Source organism: Amphiura filiformis, chromosome 9 (genome assembly GCF_039555335.1).
Source record: "Amphiura filiformis chromosome 9, Afil_fr2py, whole genome shotgun sequence".
Lineage (NCBI taxonomy): Eukaryota > Metazoa > Echinodermata > Ophiuroidea > Amphilepidida > Amphiuridae > Amphiura > Amphiura filiformis.
This window is the reverse complement of record NC_092636.1, coordinates 7,435,651-7,462,395: the sequence shown is the minus strand read 5'-3', so window position 1 is coordinate 7,462,395 and position 26,745 is coordinate 7,435,651. Positions and strand designations below refer to the sequence as shown.

The window sequence follows — 26,745 nt, the reverse complement described above, 5'->3', positions numbered from 1 at the left end:
TGGAAAAAGTCTGGAATCAGGGGAGCTCCTTCCTAAATTTTAGCATTTGGAAGACAGGTTTGGTGTCCAAAACAAAGAAATGTAAGAGAATGTGGCAAATGTTGCTATCTTTGTGAGAAATGCTGCTTCTTCCCAGGAAATAGATCCAGGCCTGCATACAATTCACTAGCAGAGAAGAAACCTTGCCCTTTCCAGAATCCTTTGCAACATGATTCATCACCTCATTACAGCATGACACTCCTATTACTTTGTACAGGTTCTCTTTGTATTCATGTTCAGAATAGACAAACATAATTATTTTACAAGATCTCCACCTAGGTTTCATTATCATTGAGGTATAGGACTTTTCATTTTTTTGGAGAAGAGCAGGTAGAGCAAAGTCTACTTGATTATATTTCTACATGTTCATACTACATACTCGGAAAATTTTAGAAAATTCGCACGAGTTAGTTTTTTTTTAAATCACATTTTTGTTCCTAAAATTGGGGTTATAGCGCCCTCAACGGGCACTCTCTCCATAGGGCTACATGTAAAGACCAGTTATAGGCAAATGGCCCTAAAATAAAACGGACTCGTGCGAATTTCCTGAAATTTTGCCTATGATGTAGATTTAACATCTGGAATGTAATGCAAATGATGTCGTTGCTGCTCTTCTAAATTCATTTTTAAAATGTCCGCCCCAGACCAAGGTGTCTCTCATATTTATACAAAGGATGTGTTCTGGTCATTGAGGTACTCTTTTTCACTATTGACCAATGTTGCACAAATCAGTACAGAAAATTGAAATTGAAGAAATACATCGTGAGAAGTATTACTCATCTAGAGACTTGCTTGTCTCATATCCCTGCTTGTTCACAGGATTCTCCCAAACCCTGCAGAGGGCTAGTTAAATCACACAATCATACCTTTATTTTCAAAGGAAATGGGTCCCACTTCACGCTCCATGAAAAACAGTGCTCTGATTGAATTCATTTAGAATCCTTCTAAATTTAACTCCAAAGCAGCTGGACCTGTGCTTCACATGTATCTTAATTTGGCATGTAACACTGCGGAACGTTGGTGGAGAACCATAAATAGACCGTGTTCCAAGGGTGTTGTAACCACACACCGGAAACTCATAATGTGGATAGTTCACCTAGAACTAGTGGATCTCCACAGCAGCTGAAAGGTATATCCCACTATGCTTCATTGGTGCCATAAATAGAGCTGCAGGTGCCATAGAAGAGGTACAAAATCTCTCACTTCAATTACTGGCTTCAATCAGAATTTTGTTTGAAAAATATACATTTTAAAGTATCGTAAAAATTACCGAAGTCCTGGGACTGAAACTATCCAGTAGGTCTCAATATAAGTGGCTCTTACTAATGTTTTTTGTATAGATTTGCTATGGTGCAAGCAGATACAATGCAATGCATGATGGGATACTCCCTTCAGCTGCTATTAGCGGATCCCACAGCTATTGTGACAACTCCTCAACTTCATACAATGTCAAGTTCAGGGATAGCTGTTATGATGTCATCAATATAGTATACAGTATGTGGTTGCTAAAAGGACATCCCTTTATTTGGTTGATAAATAAATTCTGTTTTGTGAGTGTTATTGTTTGTTTTTATGTTCTTGTTTATATGACATCACTACCACAAACTAGTTACAGGTTTTATAATAATTTCTGTGTATTCTATTTACTTGTTTATTGTGACATCACTTCTATGATACAGGTGTTGCTATGAATGGGAAGAATCCTGGTATACGTTAGGGATATGACATTTCCTATTTAGCGTACCAGTTATAAGGCAAAAAAATGTGTTTGATTGTCCTCATCTGACCGACCCTAACATAGGAAATCTAAAAAAAAGTAGGATTTTTTGTTTGTTTTACTGTACAAACGAATACTGACCCTAATTTTCGAAAATACATAAAAAGTTGGTTTTTTCTTTCAAAATTTTTGACATCCTGATAAGTTTTTTCAAACTGTTTCTACACACTTCTGAACTGTTTTAAAAACATGAATGAAGTAGTACATGTATACAGTAGAGAAATAATACCAATTCACACCTATTTGGGCTATTTATTACACTAAATAGGCAGGCATACATGTTTTGGATATGAGCGTTTAAAAAAACAAAAATATTCTAACCCACCGACTCTACCCCTTGGAATGGATCTATGGACAATCAAAATCATTTTTCTTTTGGCCTAATGTTTAGATTTATTATAGAGTCTTACACATACTATAATTATGTAGGCACCATATCAATAAGTTGTTTATTGCCTAAACTTGTTTTTATAAAAAATTGTTTTTCTTTTGGCCTAATGTTTAGACTTATTATAGAGTCTTACACATACTATATGTAGGCACCATATCAATAAGTTGTTTATTGCCTAAACTTGTTTTTATAAAATTGTTTTTCTTTTGGCCTAATGTTTAGACTTATTATAGAGTCTTACACATACTATATATGTAAGCACCATATCAATAAGTTGTTTATTGTCTAAACTTGTTTTTTTTTACATTTTTGTAACACGCTGAAAACCTAAGGTGTAGGCTATAGGCCGGGCAATTTATTTTCCACATTTTCTTTTTTTTAAACACCCAATGTGTGTAATTTTGTGTGCATTATCCAATAATATTAGAAAATGCACTAAACATGGAAAATTCAGGTTTTTTTCACATTCCTAAATATGTTTTCCTCCCACAAATTAGGGTAGGTTATACCAAGAAAACCACCAAAAACATTACGACCTTTTAAACTACTTGACAAAATTGTGAAACTAAATGTTTAAATACTGCACAACTTTAGCTCTAGTCACACTCCTGAATTTAACTTGAACCTGAATTATAATCAAACAAGAAAGTATCTAACAATTTTTCGTATTTTATTGTATTATTGTTACTACCATATGAAAACTACAGGTAATTAAATTTGTTTGGATATTGTAAACAAGCAAAAGAAATGACAGTGCATCAATTGAAAAAAAAACCCTATCAAATATTCCAATGGGAAGTTGCCTAATTTGTGATTGCAGTTTCATTTTCAAAATGTACCAAACTTTTACTTCACACTTTAGGGGTGTGAGAGGCCTCAGACCAAAAAAGCTGAGAATTACTAAAAAAAGCTGACTGACAGCGTAAAAGCAGGGTAAAACGTCAAATATGGGCTGGCTAAAAATAAAAGAAAACACGTAAATGTTAGCAATAAAAAAAGCTGAAATTTCACACCCCTGGAGGGAGTATGAGTTTCAAGTAGAATAGACATTTGGGTAACTTCCATTTCAAACACTCACTCCAGTTGTGGGAGATATAGGTAAAGCTATAATACAAGGGGAGTATGGGTTTCAAAATGATTAACACTGACCAATTACATTTGAAAAACATACTCCCCCTGTGGAAGATATTTCCAAAATCTTCCACAGGGGAGTGTGGATTTCAACTGGAAGAGCCCAATGTCAGCTACATTTATTAAGCCTTCTACAAATAGGTCAAGTTCAATTTGAACAAGGTAGTGACCAAATAAGCTATTTCGCCTATAACTGCCTCAGGTCCTAAGCACTGCTTATTGTAGGTAAGAATTTGCTATGTACAAACATAGCTGCATTCAGTTAGCAGCACAAGATAATGAAAGTAAAATGACTTGATAATTAGAGCCAACGAACCATGTAGATTCGTCAAAGTGATCCCCCGCCACTGTCCAATACACATCGGAAGTTTATTATAGGGTCTTAAGGATTAGTATATGATCATGACTGACAGATCTAGCACTACATTAAGTTTCTGCAACCATTTTTTACTGAAGATCATCCATTTATATGTAGGCAACATCATGGGTAATCAGGCGAAAAATGGTTGAAGAAAATTAAAGATGCGATCCAAGGGTCAAATTTAAATCCGAAGGTTCTCTGAATTTGAGAATTTGGGATTTCTTGTTTACTAGATAATAACTTCACAACTACCAGTACTATCTGACTATCAGGGTCGAGTTATAGATGCATGATATCTCTAGTATAAACAGGTTACCCTGTCCTTATAGTTATATTATTCTAATTTTGCAATTTAACAATAAAAAGAAGGAAGAGGGGGTGTTTTTGGAAGGAAAAAAACATTTTAGTTAAAAGGTGCAAGAAAGTATTTATATCTGAATTGAATAACCTTTTAAGGGTTTTTTTTCCCCACAACTTGAGGGGTGAAAAGAGACATTTCAGGGAATGAGCATGAGTGCCCATGTGAGTCCAGAGTCTGTGCCCAGGCTCTACCCACATGACATACATAATATAATAAACATAGCATAACATAACATAACATAACATAAAGCAAACCTTGCAAACTGTTTGGAGAGTGTTCAAAAGACTTTGAAATCATTTCATAAAGTGATGCAATGCTCATATCCCGGGGCTGAAATCTATTGTTATTAGCAACAAGGTCCAAAAAGATAAACACAAACTGAACAAGTAAACGGCACGCTTGAATGATTGATTACAATCCTAAATCAACTAATAATATAAAGGCAAACTAATTAATCGGTCCTATCGCAAAGTACTTGAACTCGTTAAAATGCAAGATTCAACATGTCGGTTCTATTTCTGGATCTTACCTAACAATATTTGTTTGGACACATGGTCAGAAAACAGGTAGTAGCTCCATTAGAGAATTGGATGTCAACTGTGTGTAGCCGTGTACATGTATAGAGTAAGCTATGGAGTGATTTCAACATAATTTTTGGGAAATTCCTGGCATGTATGCATGGTAAAACTAATCATTGCAAGAGCCATCCCATTTAGGGGTGCAGGGAAAAAGAAGATATACATTGTAATTCTATTCATAAGAATCTGAAAAGATACTGTCAATGAGCACAGAACTGCTGGATCCACTCTTTGGAGGATCTTCAGGATTTATGCTGATAGTGTTCACCTTATGACTCCACTTCCACTTTTTATAAAAGGTAAGCCCCAAATGGACTTACAAAGACATGATAATTCTACAATCTTGTATTTATGAACTGAATAAATCACATTTCCCAGTATTATGCAAGAAGAAGCGGCATATCAATAAACATTCAGATGTCAGACTGCAGAATTTGTATATCATGAGGGCTTGGCAAAAGTGATTTTTTAAATACTTCAGCTGTTGTCTGTAGATATGTGTGGCCTCATCATCAGCTTACTGAATTTCTAGTGTTAAGATCACATGGGGTACATAACAGTTTATATATCAGTTTTGTCCTATATAACATCAAGTGGCCGACTTGTTGACCTAGAGATAATGTTGAATTCAGTATGTCTCTCGTTCTGGAGCCATCAGTATGACCAAAAATGGTCTCATTTTTATTGGCACCTATAATAGTTCAATAGTCGCCATCAGCAGAGATCTATGTACTGTATCTTAGGATATACCTCTGACTCCATATGACAACTCCAAGTTGACCTATGTTGTTGAGAATGAGGTTTTGTGCCCAATGTCAAAGGTCATCTTAATACTAATTACGGCGTGTCCGTCCGTCCTCTGTCCGCGCGCTATCGCGTTCGCGTCCCGCGAGTTTCACGTTCACGCGGTGCACTATCGCGTGCTTGCGCTGCACTATCGCGTACTTTCGCGTGCGCTATCGCGGAGTATCAGCGGGAGTGTCTTGGCGTACAGTCCGCGCATCGGAAAAGCATTACAGTGTGACTAACAGGTGCATCTCATCGGACCAATAATTATAGGCCTTATTTTCAACACATATTTAAGAAATAAAGGGTAATGCTTTATCCTTTACACCCAAATAATGTGTCCGAGGCAGTAAAAACGTAAATAATGGGTGAGGCGCACCCGCACCCATTATTTAAACGCGTTTTACTGCCGAGGACACATTATTTGCGTAATGCTGCACCCTTTATTTCTATTCTATTACCAGAAAATAGTGCGATTTAAAGAGAAAATATCATTTTTGGCACAAATATTTTAAGTTGTTTACTTCAAGGTGGAGCGCGTGCACGTAAGTGACAGCGCCGTGTCGCGAAATATTGCACGCGTAACCAAAGCGTAATGCTGTGCGTAGAATGTGTTATGGCGCTTGACCCATTATTGCAGAATAATGGGCTCTCACGTGACGCGTTCAACAAATCACAGTGCGCGATTTTGAATAATGGGTCGTGGAGGTAATAGAATTCAATATTAAGATACCGATATCGCGGAGTATCAACGGGAGTGTGCGCGGAGTACAGTCCGCGCATCGGAAAAGCATTACAGTGTGACTAACAGGTGCATCTCATCGGACCAATAATTATAGGCCTTATTTTCAACACATATTTCAATATTAAGATACCGATATCGCGGAGTATCAACGTTAGTGTGCGCGGAGTACAGTCCGCGCATCGGAAAAGCATTACAGTGTGACTAACAGGTGCATCTCATCGGACCAATAATTATAGGCCTTATTTTCAACACATATTTCAATATTAAGATACCGAACACGTGCACACACCAAACATGTGCATGTAGGCCTATTTTATGAGAACATGACTATTTCCGGAAGGCCTATGAACCGTTTTTTGCGTTCACGCTTTCTCGCGATTGATTTCATTACTTTAGTAACGGCCTATATCCACGTCCAGATACTAATTTCGGTTTCTCTAAATGTGGTAACAGGGCAGGGCTTGGAAGAGGCGAATGATTGGTTTCAGATTATGGGTAGGCCTACAAGTAAGCATCACACCTTTAAAACAAACAGAGTTGATTAAGTTGTGTCTTGAGAGATGCATTTCTTAGTAGTTTAAAAAGTCAGGGCAGGTATATGGGTAACGAGTTTGGGTAATTAGAAATAGGCCAGGCCGAGAAGCGCTTGACCGAGAACCGCGAAATCTAGTTTAATATGTGGACAAGCTTAATATTAGGATTTAAGAACTTTGTACTGATGAATGAGCCAGTTGTATAGGCCTATACTGTAAAAGTGGAAATTTTCGTGCTACATTTGTTTTCACCTTTTCGCATTCCAAGCTGGTACCGTGAAAATAACAACCATTGAATATATTCCTTTTGTGTATAGTTTAAATGTATGAAAGCTTAGACAGCAAGCGAAACATAAAAATTATGTGTGCAAAAATTTCCCAGTTTACTGTGATACATCAGGTATGTAACCAAGACATCCATTTCAGTGTGTTACAAGTAGGTCCTATTGGTCTGTAATAGCACTTATGCCACTTAAAGATTTAAAAATCTAAGTACATTTTCCAAGAACTTTACTGGAGGCAAAATTAAAATATATAAATCACTTTGATACCACCTTTGTTTTTTGCAGGTAGTGTGAGTATATTCAACCTCAAGTTGGCAATGTGGGATGGAAACTTATTTTTACTTGCCAAAAACTCAAAATGAACCAAACAGGATAACATATTAGCAAATTACTTGAGAATGGCCTATTACTTCCTGTGCTATCAACAAAATCTTACCATCCTTGTAATTCAACCTACTCAAAAAAACCAGTACATCAATAACATCATGCAATACTGACCGTAATAAAATTAAGCATTCTAATGAGGTTAAAGTGACATTTTGTAGTTGCCAAATAATTAATTGATACAGTCAAACTTATTATCACCCTAATTAGCAAATTCCTATCTGTATTTTCATCTCCTCTTTCTTCCTTTCATTTTTTTCAGTCCTTCTTTTCATTTATTCCTTTATTCTTTATTTCCCTTATCTATTTCTTTCTGTAAAAAATAATATTTTAATAATAAACAAATCTGAAATTTTAGAAAGTTCTCACTGTCTGTGACCCACATTCTTTAAAATAAAAATAAAGACATCTCCAACATATTTGCTAAGAACTTGTTAACCTCAGTCAGAATCTCAGAATCTTCTAGTATCCAAGTGAGCCTGCCCAGATCTGTTTTAAGAACCACATGCCCTAAAATTAAGCATAATTTGTTGAAGAACTTTGAGATATTTAGTAACCAATCTTAAGCAAGGATCATACATCACCTACATACATAGTGTTCATATTCGTCCCATGCGATACCAAAATAGCATAAAACCAGTTTGGAGACAAGCCAGAGACAACTGGGAATCATAGTGTAACCTGTAGGAAACTATGCCCCATACCATAATAAAACAATTAAGACAAATTAGGGGGTCCAATAGGGAAGGAGTAGCATTAAAACTATTGCATGGAAAGAAATATCTTGAAGTAGGTTTGTGTTTTGGAGAAAAAGAAGTGCATTTAAAGGTGAATTTGAAAAACAAACTATTTACTGAGAAATCAGCAGGGCACAACAAATATATAGTGCTCCTGCACACACATATAGATAGATGTATAGGCTTTGGTGAATGGTGATATAAAAATACAGTATGGGGGTCAGGTCAGGAGCACTTTGCTTTGGTTTCATAGCTTGTTTATGGATGAATAACAAGAAAGAAAAAAAAACAGTTTCTAAATTGTGACCAGATCTGATCCAATCAGGCGGAAGTCGGCAATAATGAAACTGAGATATAGGCAAAAAAAAGAGGAGAAAAAAATTAAAAGACATAAGAAAATGGGCATAAAAAATAAAAATATTCATGACTTTGCAACCAAGGATTCAAGAGACCTGAGGATTCAACATCAAATGTGAATACTGAGCAAGTTAGAAATGGTAGTAACCAGTGTTAGAAATATGCCTCAAAAAGTTACAGACCAGCCGGGCTTGACCTTAAAAGTTACCAGCCAGCCGGGCCGCAACTAGATGCCAATCAGAAAAGTTACCGCCAGGCCAAAAAGTTACAGGCCAATGGCCGGCTGACCGACCCTATTTCAATGCTGGTAGTAACTCAATTTTCAACATTTCCGACTTTGGTCTAAGTGGATCAGATAGGGTCACAATTACAGAATACAAGATGGGATAAATATTTTATGTTTTAAAATACAGATTGCTGGTACACACACAAAAAAACCCAATAGATCTTTGACAAATGATGTTAATTTGCAATTTATTCCACGGATATTTGCATACATTGTACAAATCTTTCATATTACCAGGAAAGTTGAAGTCTTTCTCAACTTTCCTTATATTACCATGCATTGCATGGTGGGCAAAAACTCTTAAGCATGTCTAGTCTTCATGTTCACATGAAGACTTCTTATTTCAAACTGTCGTCAGAAGACGCACCATTCCATATCACAAGTTACATAACCAACTTCATCGACTACTCTGTGATCATGGTGATAGACATACATTTGTACTGAATGTATATACATTTGTACATGTATATAGACATGTATACATTTGTACTGTATGAATGTGTGTCTTCCTATCTCTGCAGCTGTCATGGAAAGGAATCATTAACTGGTATTTATTTCTAGTGACTTCACACGAGGACCTTATTATGGGCTTACGACTAAAACGGCCAGTGACTAATAGTGTCCTATGATGAGTAGAAGATACTGATGAGCTTTGTGTGTGGTAGATTAAAAGGCCTTTTCTTATTTTGTTACATATGTCTAATGAGAGCGTTTTGGCGGCATAGGGATCAAGGGGCCCAATCAATGGAATTAGTCGCTGATTACACCCTGTTTTCAGCCAACCTTGGGTGTGACAATTTAGTGGAATGTGGATTTCCTGTGGGGCTTGATGGACAGTCATTCATTCATGGAGTGGTGAGCCAGATCAAGAGGGGCGCTGTCACTTGTTGAATCAGTACTTGCTGTGATTCACAGTGAACCAGTACTGAGTGCCTATCGCTCTGTCACTTGTCGCTGGACTTACTTGAGTTATGGACTACTTGGATTCATAAGCGGAATATCATTTGATCTAACTATGCCACTGGAATAATCAGGGAATATATTTAAAAGGATTTATTGCAAAAATTAGAACTACCGTCCAGCAGAACTAACTTTTCTAATCAGGTGAGGTGTGATTTCTTGTATCCAAGTGTGTGTACATGTAGGTGGGGGTGCTTTTGTGTGAGCCATATCAAAAAGTACCGGTACTTGCACAGCTTACATCATAGACTCTATGGTCACGTGGGAAAATGGTACATATAGAGCCATGTGTGTGAGTTTGCATGCAGTGGCATAGCTGGCAAAAAACTTCTTAAGGGGGTGATATTGCAAAGTTGTCCGACTGACCGGTTACCAGAATTACTTTACTGGGATGAATGTGCACACAGAGCAATTATAATGTGAAACTGGGCCTAAGTGGAGTTAATTTAGGACAAAACAGACCAACGTAGGAGTCAAATTGTGCATTTTGTCAATTTTGTCCTGGGGGAAACTTACCCCTTGCTCCCTTAGTCAGTATCACACTATTGCCATGTGTTATGTTTGTGAGTTTGTGTTATTTTTATGTGTGTGGGGTATGCAGGGGTGTGAGTGCATGTGTGCATCCCATGTTATGTGTGATAGGATGTGTATGGGTTGGAAGTGTGTGCATATACATCGGGGTGGCTGTGTGTGTGGGCCCTGGGAGCAGTTTATGTGTTTTGCAGTAAAGAAAAGGTCCATGCCTCAGCACAAGCATTTAGTAGAAAATTACAAATATTACATTCAAAACCACATCTTAGCTTTTGTGTCAATAAAATAATGAGGACAAATAGTGAGCCCAAAAGCGTCACCATACAAACATCACAATACAATACCTCATAGCTAGGAGGAGGTTACCATAGAATTCATACTTCAAGAGGTGAAGATGGGTCAAGGCATACATTACCCTCAGTCTATCAATCTAATCCCGTTATCAATTTATCTATTCACTTCATTCACATTGTTTTTATTTTTTAATTAACTTTATTTGATCATTGTAGTATACTAGAAGAACAGTGCACATGCATCTGAAATGATTTGTTTTTCACAAATACAAAAAAGTAAAGGCAATGAGGCTTAAAATGATAAGTATTCATTTCTTTTTATAAAACAGCCGGGTGATTAAATGTGATTTCCTACTATTGTATTTACCACTGCATTTGACCTACAATAGATGTTTGTAGAGCTTTACTCTTTCTTGTGTTAAGAATTTTGGTTATTTTCTTTCTAGCTGCAATGTACAAATGTCTTAAGTTCTAGGGCCACTTCATTTTGATAATTTTCCATGTAAAGGAAGATTTTGCAAGCCTAACTTGTTATGAAAACACTTCAACATACAATTTCTTTTACACACAAAAAAAAATACTAAACCGAGGTGCACATACCCAACTCTCCCAGTTGATAGTGGCTTTATATAGCTACATGTACATCTCTCTCTACAAGAGCTACACATTCCAAAAACACCTCCCCATAAGACTAACTTTAGTAGATATGAGAAATGTTTTTAACACAAGTTTCCACATACATAACAGCCAGTGAAACAATTTCACTGACCATCCAGGATTTGAACCTGGGACCTTTTAATCACTGAACTAATGCTCAACCAAATGAGCTAATGAGTCAGATGGAGAAGAGTGGTGAAGTTACAAATGTATCTATAGGCCTTCAGTTCAATACACAACCTACATATCTTTTCATTCAAGAAAAGGTTTGAAAATCATTTTGAAATCATATTCAAAATGGGAGAAATAAAGTAAAACTATGTGGGAAATTAGTAGTTTACAAATGTCCACAGAAATCATATGAGACTTTTTGAAATCTAGTAACATATTTAATCTTAGCATCCCCTAATTATATTATTAGTGCTCTCCTCCTTTTTTTAATTATTTTTTTTATTTGAATCAGAGTAAAATTATGTATCATCTTTTAACTATAATATTGTGCACCCAGTTTGTTTATCAGGTCAAATAGGTTGTGTTGTACAGTAGTTTTAGGAAACAAATTTACACAGGATATTGTAGGAAAAAATTTAGAGATTGATAGATCCATATTGGACATTTTCAAGACACAGTCAATGATTGGTATAGAGAAAGGGCCAAATTGAATTGTTCCACAGGCGAATCTGGCCCACAGGGTCTATCTCAGCAAACACATGTACATGCTTTTTCAGCAATGTTTTAATAATAACATTTTGAAACATTTTGTATCAATGCATATTAAAATACTATCAAAAGTTGACAAAATGTTACTGTAAAATATTTTTAAAGACATTTTGAAAGAAATGTTTGTCAAGAACTTAAATAACATTAGGTAGCAAAAATTTGGTTGATCCTTCATTGTGTATACATGCTAATCCTAACCCAAAGTTTCTAACCCTAATCCTAACCTGAAGGAGTAACCAAAAGTTTTGAAAATGTTTTGACAATGATAATAATTTTCATCAAAATGTTTTATATCCTTTGTGCACCCATTTGAAAGATTACAAAAACATTTCGCATTTTGCTACGATAATGCCTAAATTACTTAGTTGGTTATCCTCCGTAGAATACCGCAGGGGCATTTTGACATTAGGCCTATATATCCATACCGACAATGTACTGTACATGATTTTGTTAAAAGACACCCATTAACAGAGCCACATTACTCATTGCTACATGTATACTGTTATCTTCAGAAGAAGAACAGATTTCATTTTGGCACGAACCCGCAATTTGCATGTGATAACTTGTGAGTGCAAGAAGTTGTGTGTGTAATACAATGTAGCTGCCATTTGCCATTTAAAACTTGCAACTCTGTTAAAGTGACAAGTCTTAGGTAGTCAAGCGCCGCAGAAAATAGTCAAAATAATTGACAAATAGTAAACAGGTTTCCTTTCACTTTACGGAACCTCATTTATTTCGTACAGAAAACCTTTCTGACCATAAATTCACTCATTAACTTTGTGATTTTAAACAAAGATTTTCTGTATCAATTATAAATAAACTGCACCACCAAATGATCAACAATTATATAATACTAGTAGACAGGTAGCAGCGCCCATAGCTTGCTAAACATTGTGATTAAAAGCTGGAAATATGTTTATATACATTGCATGGGTGTATAGGAATGCAAAAATTCCTGTGTCCAAAATCTCATGTCCTTTTTGAAAGGTCAAAGGTCATAATGATGTAAAATGTTTATAAGTTACTTTGATCATGCTGTGTGATACCTCAAACTCTTCCCAGCATCATAAGGGAACTAAAAGGTCAATTTCTGATGCATATAGTTCAGAGATTATGATGTCAAATAGATCAAAGGTCAATGACCTTTTACAATATATTCAAATTTTGAAAATGCTCGAATCATCCAAATCTTGTCTCAGATTGTTTCAAACTATTCACTTAGACAAAAGAAACATGAAAACCTTGCTTACACATATTGATCACCCCAAACAAATGGATCAATGTCAACCTGTGCATGCTATATGGATGCAAAAGACCTAAAATGCATACCTGACAATAAAAATTTCCAAAATCACACAAATTATGAAATTATTACCGTACTTGTCTGGATCATTAGAACAATGATATAAGACAAGTTTCGGGAGAATCAGAGCATTTTTTAAATTTGAATACCATGTAAAAGGTCATTGACCTTTGATCTATTTGACATCATAATCCCTGAACTATGCATCCTACACAAATATGACAACTGACTTTTTTTGTACCTGCTGATGAGAGGAAGAGTTTGAGGTATCACACTTGATCGGGGCAACTTTAACATTTTACATCATTATGACCTTTTACCTTTAGAAACTGGTGACCATACTAAGGACATGAGATTTTGGACACAGGTGTTTTTGCATTCCTATACACCTATACAATGTATATGTTAGGCCTGGCATTTTCGGGTAATTTTGTACCCGGGTTGCCGGCGCAATTTTTGGGCGGGTAACCGGGCACCCGAAATTAAAGTTTTTTATTTTTTTCGGTTTTGTAGTGTCTCTGGACCTAGACCTAAATGCCAGGATCATTCATGGTTGACCTAAAAAAAATTTAAAAAAAAAAAAAAAATTTCAAGATATTTTGTTATTTTTATATGAAAATTGATAATTTGTATTCATGTCATAGTCTATTAATGATTTCAAAATGTATTGAATTTGAATGCATTTTGAAATCATTAATAGACTATGAATTTTTGAATTTCGCCCCGGGAGGGTATTTCCTACCGGGTAATGTAATCTCGGCGGGTACCCATTTACCCGACCGAAAATGCCAGCCTTAGTATATGTCCAGCTTTTAACCACAATGTTTAGCACTCAGTTTAATTTTTGGAGTTTTGCCTGTCTATAGATCAATTTGATCATAATATCTCATGCCTATTTTCATAAAACTAACATTGCAACCTTTGCAAGCAACTCACTAGGTAAAATTTCTTGCATATGATGATAACCATAGACATGGCTTCCAAATTCACTCACACAATAAAAGTATGGATGTAATTTTTATTCATTTTGATGTCATATTTTACTCGAGAAGTCTAGCTTAAAATTGGCAATATTTGCCTAAATTTTGAAACGGCTAAATTTTAGCAAGAATGTAATTTGAGCAACATTTTTGATGCAATCATCCATTGTGACTAGCATAATACTTCTAAATTTCTATTGCTTGACACATGGTATCCTCCAATGCTTCATTTTAAATTAAGATACATTTGGCCAAAAAAAGTGTATGTTTGGCCTTAATCAACCGACCCTAATTTTGAAAAATTGGAAAAGTTTTCACTGTACAAAAGAATACGACCATAATTTCTGAAAATCCAGAAACACTTTTTGCCAGTCTATATTTTTGCATTCTAATTGACTAAAAATACATGTTTTTTATTGCTTAAAACCTGCTTTAACATGTAAATTAAGCACACCACAATATAGTAATGCAAGTTACACATTATTTAGGCAACTACAGGTATATTTAACCAGTAAGAGATTTTACTTTATATTAAAAAAACAAAAAGACTGTCTGATTCTTATTTGGAATTACATATCGTTACATGATCCATGGCAATCATTTAATCAATACAAATTTTGCAAACACATCATTTAATTTTTGGTATTTCAATTTTCATCCCCCGGTTTCATCCATAGGGGGCCTATTGCCAAAATCAAATCACTAGGTATGAGAGGCAAACCTTAGTTAACAGTAACACATAATGCTAGTCAGCCAAATTGGCCTAAACCGGGGCCCAAACACAATACATATTTACATAGAAATTTAAAAGAATAAGATTTGTCAAGGAAACCTACATGTGTTGTCTATACTTCACTTGACCCAAATATGATTTTTGTTGGTGATGAGGCAATCACACATGGAATTTTAGAGGGATTTGAATAGCAGTTCCACATAGAAAATCCGCACTATCATGAGACTACATGTATGCTGTTTTGTTTTTTGATGCATTTTATTATTGCTGAATATTTTTTATGAAAGTCAATCTTTTACAAGATTTAACTTTGCTTCGGAAAGTGCTACCTAGGCTATGACAAAATGGTTTTCAGTTTTGGCTTTCTTTACTCAAGGGCTTTAATTTGATAAATTAAATGATACAGTTTGATGGCAACTTTAAATTCACCTTTCATACATTGTACCTACACATTCACACTGGCATTGCACTCCAAAATTATGTTTATTGGCAACATGTCATCGTGATGCATAATATCTAGACAGTCAGTGCTGTTTTGCTCAGTGCACAACGTGTAGAGTAGCTAGATAGTTTGCTGTGTGCGTAAATTATTGAAATGTATTCAATATACGTGTACATGGCAATACATCAAGCAGCTAGCACTCATTCACTGGCAGCTATCAGTAAGCTTACCTGCTTTTGCCGTGGTTCCAATGCAAGTACAGTACTCGACAGTGCCGGTCCAAAATCCACCTTGTTTCGCAGCCATAATGAGATGCCTCCGACACAAATCCCACACGTTCCAAATGCTACCAGTCTTAGGTTTTGCTTGGATCTTTCTGATACTTGACATCTTTGCTAAACTGTCTAAAATTACGACATTTTATCAGTCTATTCAGGATTCGGCTTGTTGTGGTAGTCGCCATTTTGTTTATTTTCCAACAAATGCGCATGCGCCAGAAAAGTTTAATTAGAGGTGGGCGTATTTGTATACATTTCAGAAAAGTTTTTGTGTTTGGGCGGTACGTATGAAGTTCAAAAGTGCGCAATTTTCGAATTTTTTGAATGCCTAATTTTATAATACTACTTGGTAGAAAGTTAGGTGCTTTTTTTCTTCGAAATAGCTAAAATAATTCATTTTGACTGGTTTTAACATATTTTGACAAAATAAAAACAAACAAACATGAAATATCTATAATGTACTGAACTGGAGAAAAGTTATACTTTTCATAATTGATTGATACAATTATGGCTACATAGAAAATATTGTAAATTCAGGTGGGTGGACAAGTATATATTAATCTTGTAATATGGCGTCACAGAGGGCTCTGAGTAAACAATATAGGATATTCAACACTAATATAAACGGTATTATTGACACGCATGTCGCGGTATTGCAATGGTAATCTTTTATATTAGTTTTAGGTGCAAAATAATACTAAAAGACAGGGTGGTGAATTAATAATTTATTAATATAGAAATCTATTTGCATTTCATTACGTCAGCTGATGATGGGAAAACTCTGTCCATGCCAGGCTATTAGCAAAACAAATATCATCCTTCAAGTTGCATCATTGCATGCATGGTGCACGCGGTTATTAATCTTTGTGATATTAAAAATTCTATAAATTGTGTTTTTAAGTTTGTGTTTTTAAGTAGTTAATGTCACTCTAGTCTAGTGGTCATGCAATGTTTAGGCCTACGTCATGGGCATATTTATAATCAGGTCGTCGTTATAGCTATGTTTGATCATAATATTCGTGTCCGTGGTTCTGCAGAGTTAATACTTTATATAATTCTTTGGTAAAGTTAAAGAGCTGCTTCCCGTGGGTCTACATGGTCTAGGCCTATATCATTTTTCACCATGATGTGGCAGTGACGTCAGTGCGAATTTCTGTGGGTGTACTGAGCATCAAATCGCTTACAAGACGCCGCATATATAGGGCCTATAGATGCACACGCGAATCAGCTGCCCTACTTGGTGGCACTCAAGTTTGATGCTGCATGGGGAAATGCGCTGACGTCACTGCCAGGGTGAAAAAAATGGTATAGTTGTTAATTCAAGTCATATAAAATCCCACTTGCAGGCATTCTAGCCATAATGAAAGGGGAAGCTGCCCCTCCCCCCCCCCCTCTGGAAATTTCGTAGTGATCGCGCTTGAAGGAACATAGGCCTATATGCAAATATAATATCCGACCCCTAATCCTAATCCTAACCCTGCATATATTTGCATAAATGTTCCTAACTCACATGTTTCTTCATAAATGAAGGACTAACCTGACTAAGTGAGTTGCACATGTCTTGCAATTCCGTTTGCCCATTTACTGTGATAAATCATTGATGTCTGATGTGGGCCCGTATCTGCATCAGCCATCTATATACATAGCGTTGAATTATTTCTAGAGTGAAAAGTCAAAAATTACAAACAAATTACAGTTATACAAAGTCAGTCAAACTCTTATGCATATTTTCACTTTAACCTCACACCCTTGAGATCCACATTTTCAGTTCCACAAGTCTTACGAGTTTTGTGACTTGTCATTTTCTTTTCATGAGTTGATCATGACAGGTTAAAGTTGAACAAGCATCAAATAAGTGTAAGCCTAATTTGTATAGAAACTATAGGTAAATATCCTTCCTTCCAACATCATTTAATTCATTTATTTAATATGCACTTTGGAAATAGTTGCACAGACTTGAAAATTTAATTCAAATCGTGTGTGAATTAATTTAATCATGTGTGAATTAATTTAGTGCATGTGATATTAGAAGGAAATAAATTTGATTTGATTTTTATAGAAAAATATCAGGCATCATTGAACTGATTTAAGACACTTTTATTTATGCACACCAGTCCACATTGGTCAGAGGCTAAGACTAAAATGTCTAGGAACATTCAATGACAGAGATTCAGTGACTGCTCACTGCAATTATCGCATTCGTCATACTTCCCTGATCATACTCATCTGCATGAATCCAAACTTCGCACTGCGCTTGCGCCAGTAAGTTTCGATTTCACCTTTCGCAAGTGAGGCGCACTTACAAAGTTTGCCCAGTGTACACGTTGTACTAAAACGCTCTTTCATTTTCTTTCAAACTTCAGGAGGACATGTGTGGTGTAAACTTCTTCCGGCGGATGTTAGCAATACTGGTGTCAGTGCTAGCTTGAAAGAAGCAGTTCCGGAGCCAGCCGCCGCATCTTCGGAGTACAGTGACGAAAACGTTTACCTTGGTATTACAGGAACTTCAAAAAAGCGACTGAAAAGGAAATAATCCACCCACGGAGTTAGAACACCGTCGGTGTCATTGCTATATTGGACTTGGAACACATATATAAAGAGATATTTCTGTAACAGAATGAATCTTTACGAGTAAGAGTGTTTACCAGCTGATCCAATCACTACCAATTTATGTATGCCTACGATATTTGAAGTTTGGAAAAATAACTCAACCTGATTGAATTGTTGCACAATCATCATGGCTCCAAATCGTCATTGGTCATCGCAAGTTATTCATGCCTCGTTACAGACGAGAGGCTTACCCTAAAAGGGAAAATATATCAAGATTGGAAGGAAATTACATTTAAAAGGATTTATTTTCAAAGGAATCTTGTCGATAAGGACGCACAATACGGATATTTAATACTGATTGCAGCAATTCATTAACGAAGTTTGTACACCTTGGCGCAAAGCGCCGTTTGTGTCGTCTCAGTTTCAACTCTGAGGAATACATTATATTTATGCACATTTTTTGGTGCAAATAGTGAAAATCAGCAACTAAAAGAAGATGGAGAGGTGGTTATTTACCATGTTGGGAAGGCGAGCCCTTCGTATTGCCACATTAGTGGCATTTCTTTGTATATCTGTAGTCTGCAGTTTTCCAACGGCTGCGCTTAAGAATGCCGCAGCAGCGCACATGCCGAAACTCAACCAAACGCGGAACAGTTTGCTCATACAGGCCATCAAGGATCATAGTGTACATTTTAATAATGAATTATCATCATCGTCAAAATCATCGTCACATATTTCAGACATTACCAGAAAGCTTTTAGACATTAAAACAAATTTTACATTACCATCAGTGGAGACAGACTCAAGATACAACCAAACTTCTGGGGAAGTGAGGAGATATAAAGAGGGAGTCATCATTCACATGAACAATTTTTGTGGACTATTCCAAAACTGAAACAGTTGTACTGTAGGACTGGTTATCGTCTAGCTGTCTATGCCAACGGGACTATCAATGGCACTAAACGAATAGACAACCCATATAGTAAGTGTTCTCTCGATTATCTAATGATTCTTTGAGTTTAGATAATCTGTCATTTTTTTGTTTCCTAGTGGCGAAGTTCGGTTATAAATAATTATAGGTTTGTATTGTATATACACGATTGTGATGTGTTTGCGAAGTTCGAGATAATGATGGGTAGGTGTATCTGCTAATGGTTGTAAAGTATTCCAATGTTAGAAACGAGAACTGTAAATTGCTGGCCATATCGCCAGAGCATGAAGGAAAAGGCCCTTTCAGTGGTTCAAGTTGAATTGCCTTCAAATTGCATGATTGTATTGCCCTATCATATGCAACGATATTACCGTTACAAAATTGCGTTACCGTTGTAAGTATATGATAAAATGATGTTATATATTTAAGTGTAGTTTCTAAGACCAGGTCACCATTACAAATATTACACAAGACAGCCATAGGCCTATCCACATTAACGTATACATAGGTAGTAGAAAATACGCTATATGAAAATTTTGCCCTGAGGCTAATATTCCAATATAAACTTGACTTTGTCCATCATATTATAAAGCGACAAATTGACTGGTGAATTGTGGCTGATTAGCTTCTCATTGCGTGGCTCTATAGGCGTCTCAGACCGAGATTTGACACCAGGGAACAGAGTACATAATATACCAGCCGGGCAAGCACGTGTTCCGAACTGTCAAATCTATCTCTTTTTGTGATCACAATACTGTCTAGAAATCTAGAAGATATAAAACAATATAAAACTGAAATGTAAAAATGAAATATTACTGTAGCGGGAGACTTGTATTGTGCATTGGATAATTGCAATTTAAATTGATTTACGTTAACAGCCTTTCTAAATCATAGATCAGTTTTGAAAATAATAGTTCTTTTCGCACGTCGCGACTTGCGACTGACCTGCTGCAGATATCCAGTTCGGTCTTGACACTTTGAGCCAGATTGTACCCTTCTTTCCGGAACAGGGTGCAACTCTGTTCTTCATCAATATTATTTTCATATCTTACAAGTTGTCTGAGCTAAAAATAATGTGAGAATGTGTTAATATCAAGCGAGCAGAAGTTGTCGTAAGATATGGCCTATCGTTAGCAGATTCATTGCCAAAGGTATGATCCCGATATGGATACTATAGAGATACGCCTTCCTGGTTCCCGGATCATTCTTCCAGTGAAGCTCATAGGATGTGACGTATTGGGATATCCCATGCAAAAATGCCTTCCAACTTCCAACCAAAATCAACGCTGACCTTTACAACATCATTTTGTTACAAATTTGTGTATAATTTAAAGAATAAAAACACCTTTTCCCTAGAATTATCACTGTTTCAAGAAAGACGAGCGCTTAAATTTACGCTGATTGGAAAGTTCAACATCAGATTGCTCATCATACATCACAACTGCTATGCTATAGACTAAAGAAATAGTAAAATCTTAAACTTGATAGCACAATGTAAGACTGGTAAAAACTTAGCTGAAATTCGTAACTGGGAGGTATCTAACTAAAAATTATACAAGCTACAAAATTTCAGCCATACGGACCAACCATAATGACAATCGTTCACACGGTAATAATCCCTTTCAAGCTTTCCTCATTTTATTGAATATTGAACCACAGTATACGTCACCGTGTGCTTTCAAAATAGAAAGACAAATCTTTTAGTATACAATATATATATTTAGTGTTATATGTTTAGCTATTAAGAAACTCTAATCAAAAGTGGTCGAGTATATTGAAACAAGGCCCATTCAGTAAATAGTTCCATATCGTTGCGGGCTCTTTCATACCATAGTAACGCGAGCGAGTTGACATAATTTAAAGCATGACAACAAATTACTTCGAGTTGAATATTTGCTCATTGAGCTCGTCGAGATGTAATCCAACAATCATTTAGAAGGGGGTTGACTTAAACCGTGCAAACTCTTGCATACATAAAGTTTTCACGTTCTATAAAATATCGGCCGGCTCTGCCAAAACCTCTTACTTGGGTACATACTTGGGTGTATAAATATATCCTGAGGATAGACTATGTAAAAATATAACCGTGATCAAATCGGCTATTCAAACATACAACTGTCATCACTGTTATAATGGACGTGGGTCTAAACCTCTTCATAGTTTGTTTTATCTTAACTCTCCAATCAGTACTTTGTATTCGCTTCTTCCCCAAAATAATGATGCTTTTTCGAGGGAATTTGAGATACCAATTCTGATCGTGAACCAGTATTTAACATTATTAATAATGTCGTTTCTTGCTGTTATTCTACCATAAAAGTTTAGCTTTGAAGTTCAAGCACTTATCACTTACATAAATTTAGCCAAGAGTGACAACGCGGAATAGTTCCTAGGGTTCATAAAAACCTAACGACTCACCCTAAGACCTTTAGCGCGCTTCACTATATACAAACTACTGTATTTTATAGATTCTCTAAAACATAATATAGGATTTGTGCCAAAAGCCAACACAAGAAAAAAGGTGCAGTCGCTATTAATCAGTTCAAGTTTATAAGTCAAAAACTTAAAATTGGAATTTGCCAGCTAGGATAAGACTTTTCTGACAGTTAAAACCCAGAAGTTGCACATCTCGTGATGTTGACTTGAAAAGATTGATCGGTTCTAACTGCTTATAAGTTTACGCACTATAAACAACTTGTTCTTTAAGATTGGTGGGAAAATGTCTGCTGATATCTTTGGATCTAGTGCAACTTATTTGAGTGTTTATTTCAAGAAAAGACATGTGTGATCTTGCTCTGTAGACTTAGCTCTTGAAGAATTTTCGAGAGCCAAATTTGAAATGACGCAACGTGTCCAAATTTCGGTACTGCACAATGATCACGCCGGTCTTTTCTTAACGGAAGTATTTCTCATGTAAATTACATTTATTTAATGAAGTAGATTATTTAAGATTAATTACATGAAGGAAGTCATCTGATCTATTAAGATTGACATTATAAATAACGTAGTATAAAACTAATGTATTTCTCGTAACGCAGGAAAGCGCGAGTTGTATAACGGTATTAACGACAAACAGAAATACACCTGTGCTTTGTGCACTTTTCCCCGGGACTTTTCCTTTTCTCGGTTGCTCTTTAAGGTTGAAGATCTACTAAAGCTTAAATTGATCTTGAATATTATGCAAGAATTCGTTAGAAATGGGCATGTGTCGCATGCTCTCCAACCGTGTGTCCTGGTACGGGTACCTGTTTGGCTGGTACTGGACACCTCGTCACCACGTACCGCCGAGTTCGCAGCACGAAATAGTCCGACCCCGATCTTCACTACCTTAATTTATCCCGAATTTTAACGGCGCCGTCGTTCGAAAGTTTGACATTTTCCCCACGTAGCAAAGGGTCGTACACCAGCGGGACTTGACTGATACTTGATGTACTGAAAGAAACCCGCCATGTAACAGCTCGGCGGGCGGGGATGAGTCGACGGGCTAGCCAGATCGCGTACAACCATTATAGTAGATTGAACCATTCTCTCTTGTAAGGTTGTAAAACCATGTAAGAATATTTATCTGCCCGTCATGCACCCAGTCAGAAACGTGGCATATGATCACGATGATAGTCATTCAAATTGGGATGCCTGATGAGAACCTTACCTGAACCAAGAGATGACAAATTGCTCGTGCATACCTTATTATCAAACAATGAAATTCTAGAAATCAATTTGAAAAATATTATAGACAGTTGTGTAATGTAAATCAACTCTAATACCGCATGCTTACCCGACACTGACGACTCTATTTTGCACATCGTTCATAATGAATCTAGCCGGTTACCCGGCTTTCGCAGTTTCCGTAAGATATTGTAGTCCAATGAAATCTAAATAGGGCCTAATACACAGAAATTGAAATACCGATATTGGTAGCAAATTGCTGCATAAATATTGCATCCGTTTTGTAATTAGGCCTAAGGGTATAAATGTACTAAACCTCTGTATTTTGATTTCTTTTCATATTTACAGCGTTGATGCAGATATCAGCGAGATCCTGGGGTGTCGTTTCTATCAGAGGGGTGTATAGCAAACTTTACGTTTGCATGGACAGTGGTGGCAACTTATATGGCTCAGTAAGTATTAATATAATGGAGACAGGACAGTAACAAAATATCCATAGAATTTAACCTTTTACATCTCACCAGTTGGCGTCAAGATTGTTTCAACTTTACACACCTGCGGTTTTGAAACGTTTTATGGGGGTATAGGAGACATTTGGAGAAAGTGAATGTCGGAGGGGGCATTGAAAATCAGTCAATTTGTCCCCCCCCCCCCCCAATATAGGTTTATTGTTCTGACGGGGGAGGGGGCAACGTGCAAGTTGGCCTTTTTTGGGGCAAGGGAATACCTGGATACCCTTTGGTTAATGAGTAGGCCTATTATATAATAATGCCATTGCACGTCTTGATGAAAATTCCGCTTTAAAATTATCATTTCAAACGTCACTGAAATCTCGATACCGTTCAATAATTATGATATACTTATTTTCCGGTTTTTTGTTTTGTATTTTTCTTCCTATTTTAGGCAAATGGACGGAATGGCGACTGTCTCTTTGAGGAGAGATTATTATCAAATTGGTACACAACATTTTCGTCAAGAACACATCCACTTAATCAAAGCAGGCGAAAATGGTATCTTGCCCTAAATAAAGATGGCTCCTCGCGGAACGGAGCAAGGACGAAAGCAAAACACAACATGGCACAATTTTTACCAATATAGCACTTCAGTTGCTTTATTTGCTGCCTTGTTATGAATATAGAGTGAAGATGTTACCCTTTTTGAGTTGGAAGAAACGACAGAGGGTGCAAGATGCGGAAAAGGGGTCTGGAAGAGCTAGGAGATCGAGTTCTTTTCGTTGCCAAAGATGAGTTCAATAATTGGACCTGAGTTATCTCAACTCCTGGATATGTCGAACGGGACTATAAAGCTGCAGCGCCGTGTTAATAGAGATAATTTATTAGACATTTGAACGGAGACGAAGGCGCATACGTGTGGTGAACATAAACGTCAAACTTTGGACGTGTGTTTGGAATACGGACGGCGGCATCTTTTGCCAGTATATATAACAACATTTGGTGAAAATAATGTTATCAGCTGACGTTTTTAAAATTGTATAAAAATATATGAACCAAAATGTGCAAAATTTACTGTCTTCAAAACATCACATATTATTATCAATGTTATTATTAATATTGTTACTATTACGATGGCTAAAGTAATTCTGAATTCTTTCAATCTTTGTCGGTGCTCGGTGTCCTTTGTCCTGTGTTTTAAACCATTCTTTAACTTCAAAAACTGCCTTAAAATTATTCAGTATAATGCTCACTTCTGCCTTACATGATTTTAACCAAATCAACCACGACTCTTTCTTAAGTCGTATCTTAACTTGATTCGATGATTTGTAGAAAGATGCGAGACGTCTTCCTCTACCTAATGCAATTATCGGGTATAAAAGACGCCGGGTACCAAGATATATGAATATATTATTAATTTAAGCTCAAACAAAGATCGAATGAATTCAAGTTTAGTATTTTATCGTATTCATGTACTCGTTGATTCTTATGAAGAATGCTATGTATCCCATTGGCCAGTACGAATATGTTGTTGATTTAAAAAAAATATGAAAATATAAATGTTCAAAACAAAAATAATGTCCTTGTTTTAGGAAGGAGATAAGGGTATAGGTATTATTAGCTTCCCGATCTAAAAGCGTACTAGTATTTTAGGACCAAGTTTGTTATCACAATGAGGGCAAATAGTATTTATGTTTTATGTCCATATTGCAAAATGTATACACAAGAATAGATTGGTGTGCATAATGCCAGACTGGTGTATGGTGGCATATTCAAAAATATGTAGTGTCATCATGGATGTGCGTCTCTTTTGAGTGTTTTGACTGTTTTCCCTAAAATATGATCGATTTCAACATCGTAAGGCCTAAAAAATTGTTTGATTGACGTAACCCGACCGATCCTAAAAATAGGCCCGACCCTAGACTATTATGCCAATCAAACAATTTTTTAGGCCTAATTTTGATTTTCGTTCATGTATTCGGTTGTTGTTTTTGACGAAATTGGTCAGTTATATGCCTGTTTTTTAATAACTGGTGTTTTTGAAACTTCTCTTGGAAATTGCACATCGATGTAACATTGTTGACCAATTTATCCATGTCGGTGTAAATTTTATCAATGAATAGAGTGGACTGTTATAGTTACTGCAAAAATGTTTCATGACTTGGTTTATAAAACTTTTGCAAGTTTGTTGCAGGATTTTATTTCCTAACCAGTTTGAAATGTTAAAAGCCGCTCATGACATGAAAGAAAGTAGAGGTAAATTTTTCAAAATTACCGCAAACAAACAAATTTGAATTAAAAAAAAAAGGTCTTACTTTAAATCACATGAACGATCACCACTGGTGCTAAGCTTGTTTAAATACGTGTGTATGATTGTTGATACTTTTTGAATAACTTGTTGAATGACATTGTATTGTCCTAGCCAAGTAAGTCTCTTTAATCTTTCTGTCAAGCACACGAATATAATACAAGGATTTCTGTTGATAACGGTAAATATTGTAATAATTTTTATTAGAAGAACTTGTCGTTAATAAGACCTTATTGCATCCTTTATAGAGTTCAAAACATTTTCTATCTTAGAAAATAACAGTAACAGTATATTATTTTAAGGCAAGACTTGTACTATCGTCAGTGTCGTTGTTGATACTTATTACAGTCAGTTAAACAACGCCCTCAAGGGGTACGATAACTTTTGTCCAATAGGAAACCTGGACATATTACAGTAATAGATAGATGGCGCTATTAGGATTTTTTCACGGTGAATTGCCAGGCGAACTGCCTCAAGTCCTATTGTGCTCAAGCAAAGCATAATAACTCTTCCGCGTTATTTAAAGGATGGAAGTAATTCATTCAATATCCTTGTTCACCTGAAGGAGTGCTTATGTAATATTTATAACAAAATATCTAAGGATATATATTTTTGTGACGATATTTTTATACATAAGTTATTTATATGGCTGTATTTATTCTGCCGACATTAAAACATAATGCATGTAAGTTTTATCCGTTAGTTTTATAGCGAAACAAAAAACAGTTTATTTGAACAATATGCAAAAACTGCACAAAGAAATCAGTAAAATACAACAGTAACGAATTTAAATAACGATTTACACAACGAAATTGGTAACAAAAGTTTAAAAAGTATAACAGTAAATGGTTAGTACAGGGGTACGAGTAGCCTAGTCTACATCGAACATTGAGAGTGTTGAATAATGTTTAATGGCAATTGAATTCAATTTGAATAATTTTTGTATACAGTTTGTAGAACAAGAGAGCATCACTCTTTAAAAAATATAAAAATTTTTATTATGGGGTTGATTTGCACTTAGCAAGTCTAGTGATGATCCGAATAAAAACAGCGAATTTCCTCATAATCATTGTAAGATTTTCTCCAAAATAGAATGTTTCTTTCAATCTAAGGTCCTAATCTGACAAAGCGCTCTTGAACCACAATACTAGGCCTATATGAAATATAATAGACCTATAATAGGTCCATCTGAAA

At 35.9% G+C, this 26,745-nt stretch overlaps 2 protein-coding genes across 2 annotated transcripts in view; one reads left to right on the top strand and one right to left on the bottom strand.

Annotated features, from left to right (window-relative positions):
- LOC140160571 (calcium uptake protein 3, mitochondrial-like) overlaps window positions 1–15,762 on the bottom strand; it is a 288,013-nt gene extending 272,251 nt beyond the window's left edge. Inside the window, 1 exon segment of the mRNA XM_072183815.1 lies at window positions 15,600–15,762. The gene's annotated coding sequence lies outside the window, so the exon portion shown is untranslated.
- Window positions 9,675–26,253, top strand: LOC140160570 (fibroblast growth factor 9-like). Its single transcript, XM_072183814.1, is given in 5 exon segments — window positions 9,675–9,854; window positions 18,011–19,036; window positions 19,039–19,179; window positions 23,140–23,243; window positions 23,695–26,253. Coding segments are annotated over 4 exon segments (783 nt in total). The 5' UTR covers window positions 9,675–9,854; window positions 18,011–18,693; the 3' UTR covers window positions 23,890–26,253.
- The last annotated feature ends 492 nt before the right edge of the window (window positions 26,254–26,745 follow it).